The 17,424-nt window shown below is 36.3% G+C and overlaps 2 protein-coding genes across 5 annotated transcripts; one reads left to right on the top strand and one right to left on the bottom strand.

The window, feature by feature from the left end:
• The first annotated feature begins 12 nt into the window (after positions 1-12).
• LOC116013730 (AP-4 complex subunit sigma) lies at positions 13-2,949 on the top strand. Its single transcript, XM_031253636.1, has 4 exons — positions 13-352; positions 1,794-1,880; positions 2,466-2,534; positions 2,619-2,949. The coding sequence occupies exons 1-4, from the start codon at positions 212-214 to the stop codon at positions 2,751-2,753; spliced, it is 432 nt and encodes a 143-aa protein (XP_031109496.1). The 5' UTR covers positions 13-211; the 3' UTR covers positions 2,754-2,949.
• Positions 2,950-3,136: 187 nt separating this feature from the next.
• On the bottom strand, positions 3,137-17,352 carry LOC116013728. 4 transcript variants are annotated; one of them, XM_031253630.1, is made up of 22 exons: positions 16,348-17,352; positions 15,425-15,540; positions 14,467-14,675; positions 13,365-13,484; positions 12,709-12,837; positions 12,491-12,616; positions 11,280-11,335; positions 11,103-11,202; positions 10,426-10,543; positions 10,066-10,275; positions 9,030-9,360; positions 8,746-8,839; positions 7,672-7,780; positions 7,243-7,514; positions 6,979-7,106; positions 6,299-6,533; positions 5,594-5,782; positions 5,175-5,464; positions 4,919-5,105; positions 4,598-4,840; positions 3,681-3,781; positions 3,137-3,609 (listed from the first exon to the last, which is right to left on the bottom strand). In XM_031253630.1, the coding sequence occupies exons 1-22, from the start codon at positions 17,175-17,177 to the stop codon at positions 3,462-3,464; spliced, it is 4,341 nt and encodes a 1,446-aa protein (XP_031109490.1). In that variant the 5' UTR covers positions 17,178-17,352; the 3' UTR covers positions 3,137-3,461. The 4 variants fall into 4 exon arrangements, with proteins under 4 accessions (XP_031109490.1, XP_031109491.1, XP_031109493.1 ...); XM_031253631.1 differs by having other exon boundaries at positions 11,103-11,205; positions 16,348-16,618; XM_031253633.1 differs by having other exon boundaries at positions 11,103-11,205; positions 15,425-15,535; positions 16,348-16,470.
• Between the last annotated feature and the right edge of the window lie 72 nt (positions 17,353-17,424).

Raw genomic sequence — 17,424 nt, 5'->3', positions numbered from 1 at the left:
TATGAAGCTGCAGAATGGTCTAGCTCCCATTCCCAGCTGAACTCGGATTGAATTTGCTAACGTTGTTCAAACTCGAGATTTTCAACCTTCTCGATACGAGTATACGATCGATCGATCGATCATATATATACGGAGGAGTATATAATATTGATAGCTGAACCGAGCGAGTGAATCGGGGAGATCGCGTTGAGAGGAAGAAAGGAAGAAGGAGATGGGGATCAGATTCATACTAATGGTGAACAAGCAAGGCCAGACTCGGCTAGCTCAGTACTACGAGTACCTCACCATAGAAGAAAGGCGTGCGCTTGAGGGCGAAATCGTTCGCAAGTGTCTCGCTCGGAATGAGCAACAGGTACGTTATCTCTTCTACGTTGTTTAATTGTTGAGAAAGATTGGTTTTGATCTGAATTAGGATCTCGTGGCCTTCATTACACCCAATATGTTAGTTATTGTTGATTTGTATACAGCTTTGCAAATATAGCTCTTTATGATGGAAATTTTGCGATGTGGATATGGGGCCGGGAGATTTTTGAATGGATTGTTCTTTTGGCTATTGAGACTATATACATTATGAAGTTTAGGATTGAATTTCTTGGTATTAATTTCTAGTAGAATGTATTGTTTAGTTGTGTTATGCTGTGCTGTTTGGTACAAACTAGATTTTTAAGATTGAAGAATCAGACTTCTTGACTTAAATAGAGACTTGAAAGCCAGCATAGTAGAATTGGAACGTGGAGAATTGATTAATCACCAAGGTGGGGTATATCTTGGCGGGGCTGAAGCTTTCGAGGCTCAGGCTGGAAGAGGCATTAAAGCCTCTAGAGGGGCATAGACTACTGTTGTGATACAATGATACATCAATCCCAACTAGTCTTGGGTAACTGTTAATAGACAATCTACCAATCTAACCAGGTTTGCCAAAGGGGCATAGAGCCCTGTTGGGATATATGCCCAAAGAAAATTGTGCCTGGGCTTGGGGCTACAAAACAACCGAGCCTGGTTAGATTGACTGGTTATGTATTAACGGTTACCCAAGAGCTGTTGGGAATCTGGGATTCATGTACAGCATGAGCAGAAGACATGACAGTTTCAGTACCAAGCATGTGTGCCAAGTTTGATGGGGAGATGGAGGAGCTGACAATGTGGATTGTTAGAGGAAATGTGAGTGGTTAGGGAGGTAGGAACAGTTTGAATTAAGAGTATAAATTTGAAGGAGGGAGATAGAGTTGGGGTTTGGCATTTTTATCCACTATAATATCACACTTGTAATTTCAGGGTAATCTCTGTATTCCACCATTGTGAAAACAATAAATAAAGATTAAGAAGTCATTCTGCATTTCTGCACATCTTAATTACACCATTCAACTTAACATTTCCATTACATCCCCATATTTAGCGCCATTATTTTCATACCCAATTTATGTTGTGCTTGGGAAACTAAAACCAACAATCACAAAGCTGGAGGTGATTTCATATATATTGCCACTCAATGGCTCTAAGGCTGAGTCATATTTGCTGCTTGGTTGTACAAGGCTCTTGTTTAAAGTTCTAACTTCTAAATATTTCCTTCTCTGATAGTGGCAAGGACTTTATATTAATGACTTGATTGATTTGCTTAGTAAAGAGGCTGCAATTCTACTAAATTACTAATCAACTTTCTAATGATAGTTTTTCTTTTAGTACGTTTATTAAGTGTAGATTTCCATGTCTGTCTTTACTCCTGAATGTGTTGCGCTTTTTTCTATTCTCTATACACTTTCAACAACTCAGTTTTCCCTGGATTCTGTAAGCAGTGTTCATTTGTGGAACATCGTAACTACAAAATAGTCTACAGGCGATATGCGTCACTGTTTTTCATGGTTGGTGTTGACAATGAAGAAGTAAGTTTACTTTTATTAATTTTTAATATCTTTATGGGTTTAGAACTTGATAATCGTCAAACATACTTTCTCTTTACATCTGTTTTTGGTTTATCAACAGCCAATCAAGTGGGTATACAGTATGCTGTGCATTTTTTTTTTATTTTTTTAAAAATTTTTTTAAAAATTATTTAAATGCCCATGGGGTGTAGCAGTTAGCCAGTTATTTCTTATTTCTTTGTTCATTTGTCAAATAAACTACGCATAAAATTTCTGATCTTCATTCTGTTGGGAGAGAAGAAAAGAAAAACAAAACAAAAGCCAATGGGGTGGGAACAGTTGTTTCTTATTTCTAAATTCATTTGTCAAATAAGTTAGACTTTCAATTTCTGATCTTCATTCTGTGGGAAGAGAAGAAAAAAGAAGAAGGGTTTTTATTCCTGTTGTTATGTGTGGCATGGAAGGAATTTTGTGTCTTTAGTAGTGGCACCCATCTAAGTAACCGTGACTATCTTATGTATTCCTTGACTTTCAAGAATCTGATCTTCATGTGCTAATCATGAAGAAGTGCATATATTAACATTCCAATCTTCTTACACTTGGCAGAATGAGCTTGCAATTTTGGAATTCATTCACCTGCTAGTTGAAACAATGGATCGTCATTTTGGCAACGTGGTAAGCTAATGGCCAATAATATATGATGTGTATATTATGGTAATATTCTTTCTTATGTTGATTGTTTCCTATGTGGATTACTAGTGTGAGTTGGATATCATGTTTCATCTGGAGAAAGCGCACTTCATGCTGGAGGAGATGGTGATGAACGGGTGTATTGTTGAGACGAGCAAGTCCAACATTTTGTCTCCCATACAGCTAGTGGACAAAGCATCATAAGCTTGATCATTGTTTCTGTGTGTGTCGTCTACTTTGCATTGGATTAGTAACTCTCAGCTTGTATTGAGTTTGTTATATTACATTCATTACCTTTTGAAGGCAAAATAGGTGTTGATATAGCAGGACATAAATTGGTCATTCCCAGTTAATTTCACTTTTGGAGTTTTGTATTTAATCCATCACTCATTATGTGTCATGAGCAGACCCTAACTATAAGAGGCATCTTTAAATCCCTAGAAGAGGCATTTTAAACTCGTATCATACTCAGCTAGCTCAATTAAGGGTCAAAATACTGACCAGATTGGTTTTTCAATGCGAGAGAAAGTTTAAACTCCCGACCTCTCTTAAAAACGAAAGTGCACAGCCATTCACGCCAATCAAGCTGCTTAATTTTGCATCACATTTAACATTCAAAATATCAAACATACATGGCTTATAGGAAATCAGAGGCTAGGCTCCATGATTAAACAAGTTACAAACTTACAACAGCTTTACATGTATGAAAACGCTTTCTTTCTTTCTTTCTGCACATCAAGTTTGTCTACTTTTACATTCATTCATCAGAGACTGGGTAACTTAAAATAGCCCAGGCAGGAGAACAAACTCAAACTCTCATTATACCCGACCTACACCTCAACAAATAACCAAAACAATAACACAAACAACAAACTCTCATTTATATGGTTGGCTTCAGAATCAGAATGCCTTTCATGAGCTCCAGAACACTTCGGGGTCATTACTGTACAATGTGCGGTCTTGAATCTCAAGGTTAGCCACATGATAGTTAACCAGTCTAGCTTGGGCGATTTTGATCAGACAAAGTCCCAAAGGCAGCATCCACCATCCAGTTTCATCCCTGCACCCACATTCACATTATCACCCCACTAACTCGATCTCAACCAAAAAGGTTAAATACCAACTTCTTACTTGCTAAGATTCCAGGACTGGACGTTTGGATCTGTATGCTTGTTAGTTGATGAGGAGGATTGGATCTCAAAATGAATAAATCCACAAAGAAATGCGATCACCTGTTGCAATAATGAATGAGAATAGGCAAATGTACAGTTGCATAGGCAATTTTCTTTATTTATTCATACTCTCAAGATTCTTGGCTTAGCTATGAAAACAAAGTCCCTCCTCCTCCTTACTTGGCACTTTGGCAGGCAGTGTATATTTCAATTTAAAAACAATATTATAAACTAGCAACTCTGTGAGGAAAAGAAAATAAAATGAAAATTCAAGAAATATATAATCTCCTAAAATCTTAGGAAATTCAGAAGGATGAAAATTTTCCCCTCTTTTTCAACTAAATAAATTTCCTGACTATTCAAACATTTAAAGCTGGCATTTAGAAACCACTTTGGTTTTGGCATCAACACTCAACAAAGTGAATTGAAGGCAAATTATTATCATTATTATTATTATTGTTGTTCTGAAAAGTAAGAGTGCACTGAAGGCGTTCACTCTGAATGCTGAATTAAAAGGTGCCTCTTTCATGGCCAAAAGAAAAAGCAGCTAACACATCTTTCGGTACATCAGAAATAGAAAAACTACTCTGTCAGGGAATTCACTTTCATGGCCTCCATCTTGAGCAAGTGTGTAACTCTCCATATTTATTACTTGTTTGATAGAGAGAAAATCACCTAGAATTATATTGTGTATCTTCAAATTTGACATATACACGTAAATACTAGAACGGTACACCATCCCAATTACTGACTCAACTGTGCTTTAATATATAGAGATTATAATCGAAATAATTGAACATAAGGTTATAATACAGACAGAAAAAAAAAAAAAAAGCGAGGCAAGAACAGGGGAAAGCATGGGATGGTATCACTTACAACATTAATAACTGAGATGATATTCCATAGAGCATAAAATCGAGCAAGACCTGCTGAACACCTAGGTCCATGACTAAATAAAGCATTAATTCCTGCTGGAAAAGGAATAAGTATGCCCATGGGAATAATAGACAAAACCAAAACCACATCCAGCAGTGAGATAGAATACAACTGAAGTAATGTTAGTAAGACCAAGCTAAAATCTCCTAGGAGGAGTATTGAGATGACCAAACCAACAAGATCCTGCAATGATTAGAATTAATGAACATGAGTTTGAAAGTCAAACAGATTTTGATAGCAATTAAAATTCTTTATATGTACCTGATGGCCAACAGGTTTTGTATTAGGAACTATATAATAAGAGAGATAGCCAATAGTGAATCTCTCTTTAAGTGCCTTCACGTTCCTGGAATTCAAAATTTCTCCAGGAAGTATCCTTTTCTGTGTTGAAGCATGTTCATTAGTAACTCTAACAAGATCAAATGCTCTCCTCCAGAGGATGCCAGGCCTACATAATAGAAAAGATATTAAAAAAAAATGCCTAACAACAACTCAAAGATCACTTGCATACACATACCGTGACTTTTTCTCAATTGAAAGAGATTTGCTTGGGCTTTCATTTGATGGCTGCACAGGTTCATTTTCCACAGCACATACCACAAGTCCAAATTGATAATAATCACTGGCTGAAGGCTGAATGCGAGTTAGATCAACGCGTATTCCATAGGCACGCAAAGACGGATTTGCATGGGTCTCAAGCAATTCAACAATTTGGGAAAATGCATCTCTTAGATGCCCACGGCGAACTAAACGAAGTCGAGCATTCAAACCAGCCACTAGACGGTACCATATTGTAGGTGGAACTGACTGCAATTTAGTAAAAGAGCAATGATAATGACAAATCTTTAGAAATGAAGGCATTGAAAAAGGAGCCATAAGGCAATTATGTTATCAGAAAGTCCAAAGCATGTGATATTCTTATGTAATTATGCAAACCTGACTCATAAGGCTAGTCAGTATGTTATCACTGTGGAGATAAAACGGAGTCATGTATGATCCATTTCCTCCAAAGACTATAGACATTGGAAACCGTTGATGAAGGCGAGGAGGCATGTCCTCAGTTTTCTCATCTCCACCAAGGAAGAAGTCTATATATGTAAGCATAAGATCTGAAGTAGCTGATACCTATACAAAGGAAATAATACATTATGAACACCAATTTTTTTTAATGTGATAAAGACAATAGGTTGGAATGTTGGATCATAGTGGGGATGGTATTGGGAGAGTCTGATGTAAATTCCCTAATCCCTATCAATCAGTGCAGCATACTGAATTTTCAGAATAAAAAATATAAACAGAGGTCAGGTCAATTAAAAAGTTCAAGGGCAGCACAATACGAATAAAATTTTCCACAAGCTAGACAAAAAAGTCAAGGCACACCTAGGCAATAGGGATGTAGGTTTAAGAATCCCTAGGTGTTGCCCAGGATAAGGCTGACTGGGTAACTTCTTTTATAAATTTTAAAAAGATTGAGGAGTGAAACAACAGATTTATGTATTATGTCTTACCATAAACTGGTACAAATTGTGCTCCTAATTTTATTTATAAAAATCTTATGAAATTTACTAGCCATTTAAATATTCATATATGCATGTTGAGAAAATCATAGCCAGGAAGATAAGTGTTTGGTGAGGTAAGAACCTTGAGACCCTCATAGAGTGCACGCGAACGGCAGGACCGCAGGCAAGCATGGTCATATTCTGATCGAACAAAGTCACGAAGACGTTGTATTTTCTTCTTCCGACGCCACTGCAGCCATGACCATGCAAGTGGGTACCCAAAAATAGAAAGGGTGCTATAGATTGATCCTTCCCACCACTCATAAGAAGCCAAAGCATTAATCTCATCCACAAATATGTTGAATGCATCCTCATACCTGTGGTATTCGATAAAGATACAAGAAGATATGGTTAAAATATATCCACAAACTACTTAATGCGCTATCCTTTTATTTCAATTTGGTATGTCAAAAATTCCATATTCTTGACAACATTAACAACACAAATAAAGTTACTTCCTCTATCCCATTTAACCTGTCATGTTTACTATTTCATTGGTCAACTGACTGTCTTCTTTGCTTATTTTCTTATTATTTTTAATTTGATTTTTTGTGTTTAATAGTGCTTTTAATATAGTTTCTAAATATAAATTTTATATATTAATTCTAAACTTAATATTATGAAAAATTAAATTGTAAATAATTTTAGTCAAGCCTCGTTAACCAAACTAGACGCATAAAATGGAACGGAGGGAGTACTTTTTAAAGTTCCTTTTAAGAGGAAGAGAGAAATTTATCACTCATACAGCAAGAGAAAACATACACAATTTGTGAAACTTCTTTAGGAGGAGAATGAGGAACAAGCCAAGGATCACTGAAAGTGTTAGCACCCAAAAGATACATTCTGTGCACATGTGTACTGGATCCCTCAGTTCTACTTGTTTCCAACACCTAAATTAAACAAAATCATATTTATAATTCTTATAAAGGACAAAAGTACCATAAACAATCAAATCTTGACTAAGGGGTTTCTTGATAATGAAAACTTCATACTAATGAAAATAACAAAGTACTTGGAAAACACTACCTCATTCAATGACTCCAAGAATGGGAATGAACGGTCAATTGGAGATCCACGGCGAGCAGCCACTGGGCCAGGTAGTTCATCAGTACTAACAAATTTCATACGAGCAACACTAAGAACCAGAGCTAACAGGACAAGGAGACTAAAAAGAATTAAACCAAACAGCCACGGGCCCCCAAATGTATAAATCAACTCTTCAAGTGCCGTAAAACAATGCGGCATGTGATATCTGTCTGAAATGCACTTGTATGGACAGGGAGTGTCAGTTACACCACCTGTAAAACATAGGCAACATCCCAAAAAATTTACATTTGAAAGTGCAATCATCAAGAACAACTAGTATTTATGAAACTAACTAATGAACAACTACTAAACACAAGAAAGCAGAAAACAGGGTGCTTAATCATACTACCAATCATAAAAAAGAAATACCTCGAACAGCAACATACACTGCACGATGCGGAAGATAGTGAGATTCACACTTGTGACAAAGGGCTCTATCAGCTCCACTTACATTCTTGTATGTTCCAAGTGGGCATTCCTGCATTATTGCATTCACACACATACGAAGAAATTATATAATAAACTTAATGAGATGAAAGTTTTTTTTTTAAAACAAACAAAAAAAAAAATCCACATTTTTGGCACAACAGGCAACAAATTTTTATTTGACAGAAGATAGCATCAACATTTCTTTCAAAAAAAAAAAGATAGCATCAACATAGTTAACAATTTTGGGTTTATGTTAAAAGGTGCAGGTCAAACTGGTCAAATACTTATATCACTTTATATGGCATACTGGAAAGTTTGAAACTAGTTGATAAGACAACCATTTGACAGGAAAAGAAACATAAACTGAAATAAAAACACTACTTTTTTAAAACAGCAGGCTGAGCCATATATAAATCATTTCAACAGTCCATTTCATATTTAAGCTTAAAAACGTTTACCCTTCCTTTACTACACATTTACTATTAGCCATTTTGAAGATATATTATTATTAGTATAATAATAATACTAAATTGTCAGTTCATTTCTATTGTAGAAGATAGGAATGTAATTGCAATACAAACTGTAATGTCACTTGGATTGTTGAAATAATCAGTAATTTCATTTGGGCTGCCAAAATAGGATAAACATGATATGGTCTATAAAAATCAATGTGTTATCACATTAATTGATACGAGTATTACAAACCAAATACAATCAAGTGAGCAAGATATGGTCCCCCGATAAATATACTCTGTTTTATGTAAGTTACCTACTTTTGAGGTGTGAATCATCTATCGCCAGACAAAATATAATACAACCAATTACCAGTCTAGTCTAATGGCAGCATTAAAAAGCTAAATAAACTAACAGAGTGTCCAACCCTAAAATTCAATTTCGCCCACTATATGCATCAAGTGTATTTTAGTATGAAATTAACATCTATCTAGTGTAAATCTTCAGGTTTACATCCTAGACAATATCACAATAGAAATTCAATTGGAAATTGTAACTTACCTGACAGAATATTCCATAAAGCCCTTTTGGGCAGGCTTTACCACTAATAGTTCCATTTTCTCCTCCTTTCCCAAGATCTCTACCAACTCCTCCTCTGTGGTATCAATAATAGAATATAAAATGAGGGGGGGGGGGGAAAAAACATCACAAGAAACTAAAAGGCAAACTATTTGCACCCTCTATTCTGTATGAATACGTTCTTATTACCGAATGGTCTTCAGACTTAAAAGACCACAGAAAAGAGATCAAATAATCCACTCAAGTTTTATATGGTAGTTACAAACCTAGCCACAATAGTTCCATTCACATTTGCTATAGCCACATACTCATCTCCAACAGAAATGTCTGACCAATGAAAGTGAATTCTTCCTCCACCTCCACCACCACCATTAGTACTGCCATGACCTCCAACAGCTGAGATAGTAGAAGAATCACCAAGGAACAAAGAATGAATGAACAGAAGAACTGTTCCTCCAGATCCTCCACCCCCAGGACCTGGTTCTGAAGCAACCTTACTCCCATCCTCTCTGATAAACTTTCCAAAGCTTTCTCCATTGACTTGAATTGAACCATAGACCGTCAAGCTCGACAGAGAATGCTCCAATGAACCCATAACTGTTGCAAGAAAGATTATTAAAATGTGTCAGAGTAGCCTTATCTATGTATTTTTCTAATGAGAAAAATGCACCTTTTATTCAATAATGCTAAAGATGACAGAACGCTAAACAAGAAACTAAAAAAAAATATTATATCTAAAGTGCCTAAATCACTCAGTTCATTGTGTTTCTTAAAGATCCAAAATGGCACTGAACACAGAATGAAATTTAATACAATTTCTCAAGGGTGAATGGCTATAAAGTCCTTCACTTCATAAAATATATGTAGAATATTAAGTATGTCACTGAAATTTAAGTCTCAAGTATTAAAAACAAGGCTATCACTACATGTTAGGTGCTTATATTTTATTGTTCATTACTTCATTATGGAGTTTGTTGTATCAAAATCTATAAATGGATAAATTTCCAGATGAACTAAAACTACAGAATAACAAGCCTGCTTCTCCTTTTGTGGATGCAGTGGAAAACTTAGAGAGTGGAATATGTTCCAGGGGCTATCAACTCCTCTCCATAGATTGAACAATTGAAGCATAGTAGCCTCAGTGACTCAGTGTGCAAATTTCTTGGTATAAGATAAAGCGTAAAGTAAAGCAAAATTATCTAAAAAAATAACAAGTGCTCCATAGTTATTTTAAAAAAACAAAACAATATAAAATAAAGCTGCTCACGGTGCATAGATTAGAGACATCATTTGAGAGCTCACCAAGTATGCCACCCCCAGCAGTAGCACCTGGCAGACTCCAATTTCCACTTCCACTACCAAGTTCACATGGCAAATCAGCATCACCATAAGTAAGACCACCCCCCATATACGTGCCATTGTAATATGCATCACCACCTCTGCCACCATGTCCAGCACCACCACTAAGACCACTAGGCAAGAGCTCACCACTGCCCAACCCACCACTGCAACCTGCATGTATATCCAGTAGCATGATTTAGCCCAATAACTCGAGTACTGGCAGGCACTTGATGCTCATCATGTTACATATACACCTTTTTCCAATTAGACAGAAACATTAACTAGAAACTAAACAAAAGAAGTAGAAATAGAAAGGAGTACCTAGACCAGAAGCACTTATTGTTCCAGAAGACTTTACAAGAACTGCTCTAACCCAGTGAAAATGAATTACGGACCCTTCTAAAAAGCCTTCAATAAATACATCTTCAACACGACATATCTGGACAAGTAACACAGGTCATACATTAAATGTGAACACACGGAGCAATTTAAACACAATGCTACTTGGTAATATAAGGAAGTCCAAATTTAGGAAACTGTTAAGTGCAGAACCAGATTGTTAGAAGCAGGGCGACGGCACAAGGCCCCCAATTTTATTTATTTATTTTTTAAGTTTATATATAAAATCATTATTTTTATACTTGATAATTATGTTTTTAGAATCCATAGATTGGTCTTAATTGTAACTGAAAATAAAATTTTAGAATGAATTGACATTCAAATTTTGGTGAATAATTTTGTATTTAAGTATGCACGAAAAATGTCACTTTTAAATTAAATTTTGAATTGTATTTTTTTCTTTGTTGAATTTTTATGCATTGTATTTGGACAAAATAATTTATTACATTTTTTTTGTTATAGAATACAATAACTTGAAGTCCAAATAGATTTGGACTCAATTACCTCAATTATAAGATCTTTCAGAGGTCTTTCGGAATTATATATCTTGCCTCTCAAGGCCCCTATTTTTAACGGAACGGCCATGGTTAGAAGCAAACCTGAAGGGTAAAGGATAATGAACCATTAACATTGCAATCTTCATGTGGGTGAAGCAACTCAATGGGGCAATCTTGGAGTTCTCCGCAGAGCTGCGGTGCACTACTTTAATGGAAGTTAATTAGTTAAAAGAATAGTTGCAGTACATAACATGGAAGATGAAGCATCACAATACTTACATGTGATTGATGCTTGTATTATCTAATGGACCTCGCAAAATGGATCCTGGCCCAACCTTCACAAAGAAATAGACAATCCACATCATAAGCAGCTGATTGAGCTTGACAAGAAGGGGCAAAGAAATTTCAAAAATCAGCATTTCGAACTAATAGCATTCAATGAACAAGTATCGGTTTTGAAAAGTCGTTCCCTTCCCATGTGTCCCCAGCCAAGTCCAAATATGATAGAGAAGGGAATATACATCCTTTTAATTAGCAATTATATGGTAGAGTAACGGGCAACACCAAGCAGATAATTGCATTAATTTTTTGTCTATTTTCTTATTGGACTGTGAACGCATTTCGGAATACTGACAACAAGATCTAAAAGCGTTTCTCTTCTCAAATACTTTCCTTCTCTTGTCCTACGAATTATTTCTCCTTTCAACTGTCACAAAAGCAATAGTTTTCCTAAGACAGGTTATTTGATGAATTTAGTCAAATCTAGCTAAATCCAGCAACTGTACAGGATAACACTTGAATTTTAAAGCAAAGAATGGCAATTCTTTGGCAATAGCAGCATTCTTGATCTGCAAGTGTGATCAAACAAAGTGCATCAACAAAAACTCAAAGGTGAGAAGAATGTATGATTATGGATATGCATGGGATTAAATGAATGCTTTTTGTTAGTTTACTTGAATTCACAAATTCACATCTCCATTAGTGAGTTAGTTTAACCACTGAAGAAACATCCATGTTTCAGAAGAAAACTCCAAATGCCCAACTCAGTTCTCATCCACATTCTTCAACCTATCAGAGAAACTCAAATATGCATTGCTTTCCTTACCAAGTGTACACAATTTTATAATCATTAATTAGATTAGAAAATTTGCCTATTAAATGCCAATCCGTTACTCTACCATATTAAATTTTATACACACTTTTCACACACACACAAAGGAATTCTATATTCTGTAACGAAGTTTTACAGAGATTAGAATGACAAACTATTCTTATGCTGGTTGGAAAGGCAGCCAAACAAACTGCACAAAGTAAAGAAGTGGTGTTTAAGTAATCAAGGTTGGACAAAAGACTTGCATGTTTAAATTTCTGAGTCTTACATTTATACTGTAAAACAGTGATAAAACCAATTTCTGATCCTTACACAAATGCTGTAAATGATGGCAGATATCAAGCTTCAACAATTGCATGTTTAAATTTCTGAGTCTTACATTTATACTGTAAAACAGTGATAAAACCAAATGCTGAGCCTCAATCAAATCTCCAGGTCCAGATAAGTTCAATGAACCTTGTCCATGAACTCCCAAGTTTGCATTTGAATGTATAATGGATGAACCCTGAGCATTGTTGATTCACAAATGTGATTAAAATAGCAAATATCCAAAATAAAAAAGACTAAACGATAAAAAGGATGCAAAGTATTATATACCTTTAGAACCACTAAATTGCTAGCCTCAAGTACAGATGTTGCAACATTTGCATCACCTTCACCATCTATAAGCATTTTGGAATTCAACATCAAGTGGATTTTCACAGACATCCGCAAAGCCCCATAGATCTAAAAATGACAGGAGTAATAGAAACATATCTTACCACCAGAAACAAGGAAGTTTAAAAATATGTAATAAAGAAAGAAGGATGTTGCTCCATTTTGTGGTTATTGAAAGAAGTACAACATCAGTGCTTCTTTACAAGACAATATAAGTCATATATGCTTTATTGAGGATCTATATCCAACCATGTTTGTTTGAGAAGTGTCAAATGGCATTAAGTTGGGGTGAAGTGAAGAGTCCAAGTAACTAAGTAAGCCATATCTCAACTTAGGAAAAATAATCAAGGTTGGACAAAAGACTTGCATTAAGACAGCTGAAAAATTAATATGGTCACCCTTATTCAGCTGGTATGAATAATAATTTAATTGTATTCTCATAGGCCCAGTAAAAAAACTCTAGCTACAGAGTCTAACATCCAAAATATGTTGACAGATTCTAGTAATGAACTTTAATATGTTGTCATAACTGAGAAATGTAAGAGAATAAAAGAAATTAAACCAATAAAATTACACTCAGAAATAAAAAGGCTCACCTTAATTATTGAGTCACTCATCAATAGTTCCTCTGCCATCAATTCAAATTCCGATAAGGCATAATGCACAAGCCCAAAAGTTAAAACAGAACCACTTGATAAGCTAAGCTGTCCTCGAACCTGTAAATAGTATATGAACACCACGTTAAAAGCTTAAACTGCCATGATTGATGAAAAATAGTCAATAGCCCAGCAGATTCTTAAAATATAGGTATAGAAGTAGCCTGCTAAGAATATGATATCATGGAACAGAAATGGTATTCAATGAGCACGAAAATGTGCTTGATGGCGAACCTTATGGTATAAATTTTTGTAGTTTCAAGTTTCAACTTCCAAATGAGCTTACAAGGACAAGGTCAAGATTAAGTATTAAAAGATTCAAGCAGACTAAAAATACATTTCTAATCAACTCTAGCTGGAGGTTTGGCAGTTTCAAGAAATCATTTAAAAGCCATATCCTGCAATTCAACATTGAAGAGAATATTTGCCTATGGAAAAGCAGCATTCTATATATCGGAAGGTTTTTAAATAAGCCTATATGATGCATTATGTATTTATGTAACAGCACAAAAATCATCACAATTAATTCCTGAAGCAGATGACAAGCATGCTCAGCTTTTCATAGATATCTTTAAGTGACACATTTAATATCATAAAAACCACAGGTATCTTCCTAGTTGTTAAAGGTGATAATTGTGACAAAATTGTTTATTAGGCCCCAAAATAACCTAAGAACCCAAAATCCTTCCGTTTTGGTGGTTTCAGTAAGACTATGTTGAACTTAGATTTAGGCTCACTGTTACAAAAACAAAACCAATTTTTCCACCACTGCTGAATGTATCTGGTGAAATGAAAAAAAATAAAAAATAAAAAAAAAAAAAAGGAAGAAGAAGAAGAACAAAACAAGCAAACAAATTCGAATCCTCAGTTGTAGATTGACACATAGCTTCATCATCAACATATTTTCCCATCTAGTTCTCATATCCAACATCAAAGGAAAATTTATTTCTTTAACTAAATAGAGCAATAGTAGATTAGTAGTGTATATCTAGAATGATGAAGGAAATGTGCCTCCTGAACAATAAGAAATGAATTCAATAACCTGGACACGACTCCAAAGTAGAGGAACAGTGGCTCGGGCATGATTGTGGATATAAACATTTGTCCAGAGTGGCTGGTTAGGAAAATCTAAGAGAAGGGTATCAGTGTCTGTCGACATGTTGTGATTGTTGATTACTAGTCTTCGTGGGACAGCATCATAGAATGTCCCTGCCGCACCTGAGTTTGCAGGACAGCCCAAACTTATTCCCCCTGCAAATATAGAAAGATAAAAGAGAATAATGCAATGCCTTTCTCCCAAAGCAGTGCAATCAGATCAAACAAAGTCCTGGGTCTCAACAAAAGCAACACACCCCTGACCAATATTCTCAAATAATGCTACTTTCTGGCTTTATAATACTACAACATTTATTAGAAAGAAACATATATTGAAGAAAAAAAGGTCTGCAACAAGAGAAGAACAAGACAAAGCAAGAAACGTATAAACAGAAGTGCTAATGAAAAGTTGCTTCACCCCGTTGCAGCAAATCTTGGAAGTTAATCCCACTAAAAACATATTCACTAGCTAATAAGGATGGCAAGAAAATAAGTCAGACACTAAAAACACATCCACTAGCTACAAAGGATGGCAAGAAAATAAGTGAGACCCACATGAGAGGCGTAGGTGATTCCATATCCTCAGAAGAATCTGGAAATATGTCCTAGCCACAACAGCAGGAGAAATAAATAAATAACACCATGCACTTCCACATTAAAGGATTTTTATGAGTTTGCATAGCCAAGATTATCAATATGTCAAATTGGTCACATATGTCATATCCACACATACAGCCATAAAATCTAGTGAGCAGAATTGCAAAATTGTGGTTTTTAAGCTCAATACGAACAGCCCAACATGTACACAGATCATGAACAAAACATTTTGGTGATTAGAGACAGAAAGCTTGAGGGAGTTGCTTTTCGATGAATAAAAATGTTGACAATTGGCCTTGCACTCTTACCATGAACAAAGAATATGGGGTCATCATGCCTACTAAATGAATTTACAGAAATTCTTCCACCACCTCCTCCACCAAATCCATTGCCCCCAGAAGCACTTATTCTACCACTTCCTGTCCTGCTCAAAAAGAACAATCAGTAGCTACACTTTCAAAGACTGTTTTATAATAAATAAATAAATAAATAAATAAAAGTTCTAAACTGATGGTGCTTTTAACTAATACCAAAATTGGAAATGTATCAAATAAAATGGAAAGATAGAATAACACCATAGAGAGACAATAAATACATGGAAATCCTTTTTTACAAGTAGTTAATGAAGAAATCCTATGAAGACAAGACAGGAAGAGAAAACATTGAAGCTCACAAAGTGACTTATTCAGGGATAATAGGGAGTATAGAGCATCATGACAATGTGATCCCAACCTCTCACCCATGAATAAAGAAAGAGAATGAAATTCTTAAGATAGTACAGCCCAGATATATTCAAGAAACAATTCAGCTCCAATAGTCACCAAGAATATGCTTTCATTCAGTAGAAAAATAGGCTTAAACTTTAATTCTCTTGATTTTCCCCTCAAAAGGTTCTTCCACTGATATTCCCTGAGGGAGCAAGGATTCTGAGAGTATATGGCTCCCAGTTGATTCTCTTACTCTTCTTTCACTCCCACTTCATACTAACTGACAGATATTTAATCATCAAATAAACTAAGTCTCTCTATATATGTTTTTTTTTTTTCTAATTTGTGATCTTCAATAAGAAACTTCTAAGTTCTAAACAAAGGTTATTTTGTAAACACCCTTTTTCAGTACCAAAGCAGCATGCTTTCTCTATTGTTCTGTTTGGAAAGATAAATTAGAAGTTATAACAATAATAATAACCTCATATAGCAACTGAGTATAACTTAGGTTTGAATTACATTACATTTTCTTGGACTTGATGTAAATACTCCCCCCTGACCCACCTCCTCCTTTGATCCCACCATCTCCACCATCAGCCAAAAGCAAACCCTGAGCATCCACAACGTCTGTTGACTCCAGCCATATCCTCCCACCCCCTTCCCCTCCATAATCATCATCCCTATTCGTGCTCCCCCCTTTACTCCCAAAGCTAAAGGGCTGGTCTAGTGACTTCCACGAATATGCATCCCCTCCCCACACATCCTCCGGAAGTTTCTTATTATCCATCAAACAACTAGCCCCTCTACCCCCATGACCCCCACCCCCACCGTTGTACCCCTTGGGCGTCCCCCTGGAATGCTCCGGCGGGTCACCAGCCAATGCAGTCACATTGATGATCGAGCCACCCAACAAAGTGGTGTTCCCGGAAACTATATACACCGTTCCAGCTATAATACGAGCGTTGGCGTCCAATCTAAATACCCCCGTGATGTTAACCTCAATGGAACACCCGGAAATAGGGCAACTCAAAACCACGCCCTGGAGAATGAACAAATTCCCAGTCCCCTCAATGTACACGTCCCCGGTGAAGTTCAAGCTGTAATCGAGCTCGCACGTGGTGTCCACAGACCCGATTCCCTCCAAGGCCTCGCACGAGAGGGGAGGCGGGTGCGGCGGAGGAGACGCCGGCGGTGGCGCCGGCGGCGAGTAATCGCCGTGGAAGAGATCCGAGTAGTCGTCGTCGTCATCAATTATCGAGAAATCGGACAAGGCACCGAACGCGGAGCGGAGAATCAAGGAATCGAAGACGAAAATCATCTGTATAACTAAAATTCGAATCCATGGTTTCCCCATCTGGAAACCTCATCAGAAATGGAAACGGAAACGCAAAAAAGGAAAGCGATTAAAGGATTAATTAATAAAATATATATATAAATTCGAGTTAGGCGAATTTGTGAGGGAGGAAACAAGGAATGAGCGAATGGAGAGAGCCTTTGGGGAAGAACCGCGACGAGTTCGGGGACAGAGTAGCCTGCTCTTTCGCACTCAAATCTCACCTCCGTCAGCATCGAAATTGTGACGCGATAGTGGGCCCGCTCTC

Source organism: Ipomoea triloba, chromosome 3 (assembly GCF_003576645.1).
Source record: "Ipomoea triloba cultivar NCNSP0323 chromosome 3, ASM357664v1".
Lineage (NCBI taxonomy): Eukaryota > Viridiplantae > Streptophyta > Magnoliopsida > Solanales > Convolvulaceae > Ipomoea > Ipomoea triloba.
The sequence above is the reverse complement of the archived record's forward strand: the minus strand, read 5'-3'. Positions and strand labels throughout refer to the sequence as shown.

What these genes read in the sequence shown, in the direction of transcription:
- LOC116013728 (XM_031253630.1), bottom strand. Translation starts at nt 17,177, where the DNA reads ATGGGGAAACCATGGATTCGAATTTTAGTTATACAGATGATTTTCGTC. An exon ending in TGCTGGGGGTGGCATACTTG is followed by an intron (nt 9,361 to 10,065) that starts GTGAGCTCTCAA and finishes TTCTTGCAACAG; the next exon opens with TTATGGGTTCATTGGAGCAT. An exon ending in TTTATGGAATATTCTGTCAG is followed by an intron (nt 7,781 to 8,745) that starts GTAAGTTACAAT and finishes GCAATAATGCAG; the next exon opens with GAATGCCCACTTGGAACATA.
- LOC116013730 (XM_031253636.1), top strand. Translation starts at nt 212, where the DNA reads ATGGGGATCAGATTCATACTAATGGTGAACAAGCAAGGCCAGACTCGG. An exon ending in TTGGTGTTGACAATGAAGAA is followed by an intron (nt 1,881 to 2,465) that starts GTAAGTTTACTT and finishes TACACTTGGCAG; the next exon opens with AATGAGCTTGCAATTTTGGA. An exon ending in ATCGTCATTTTGGCAACGTG is followed by an intron (nt 2,535 to 2,618) that starts GTAAGCTAATGG and finishes GTGGATTACTAG; the next exon opens with TGTGAGTTGGATATCATGTT.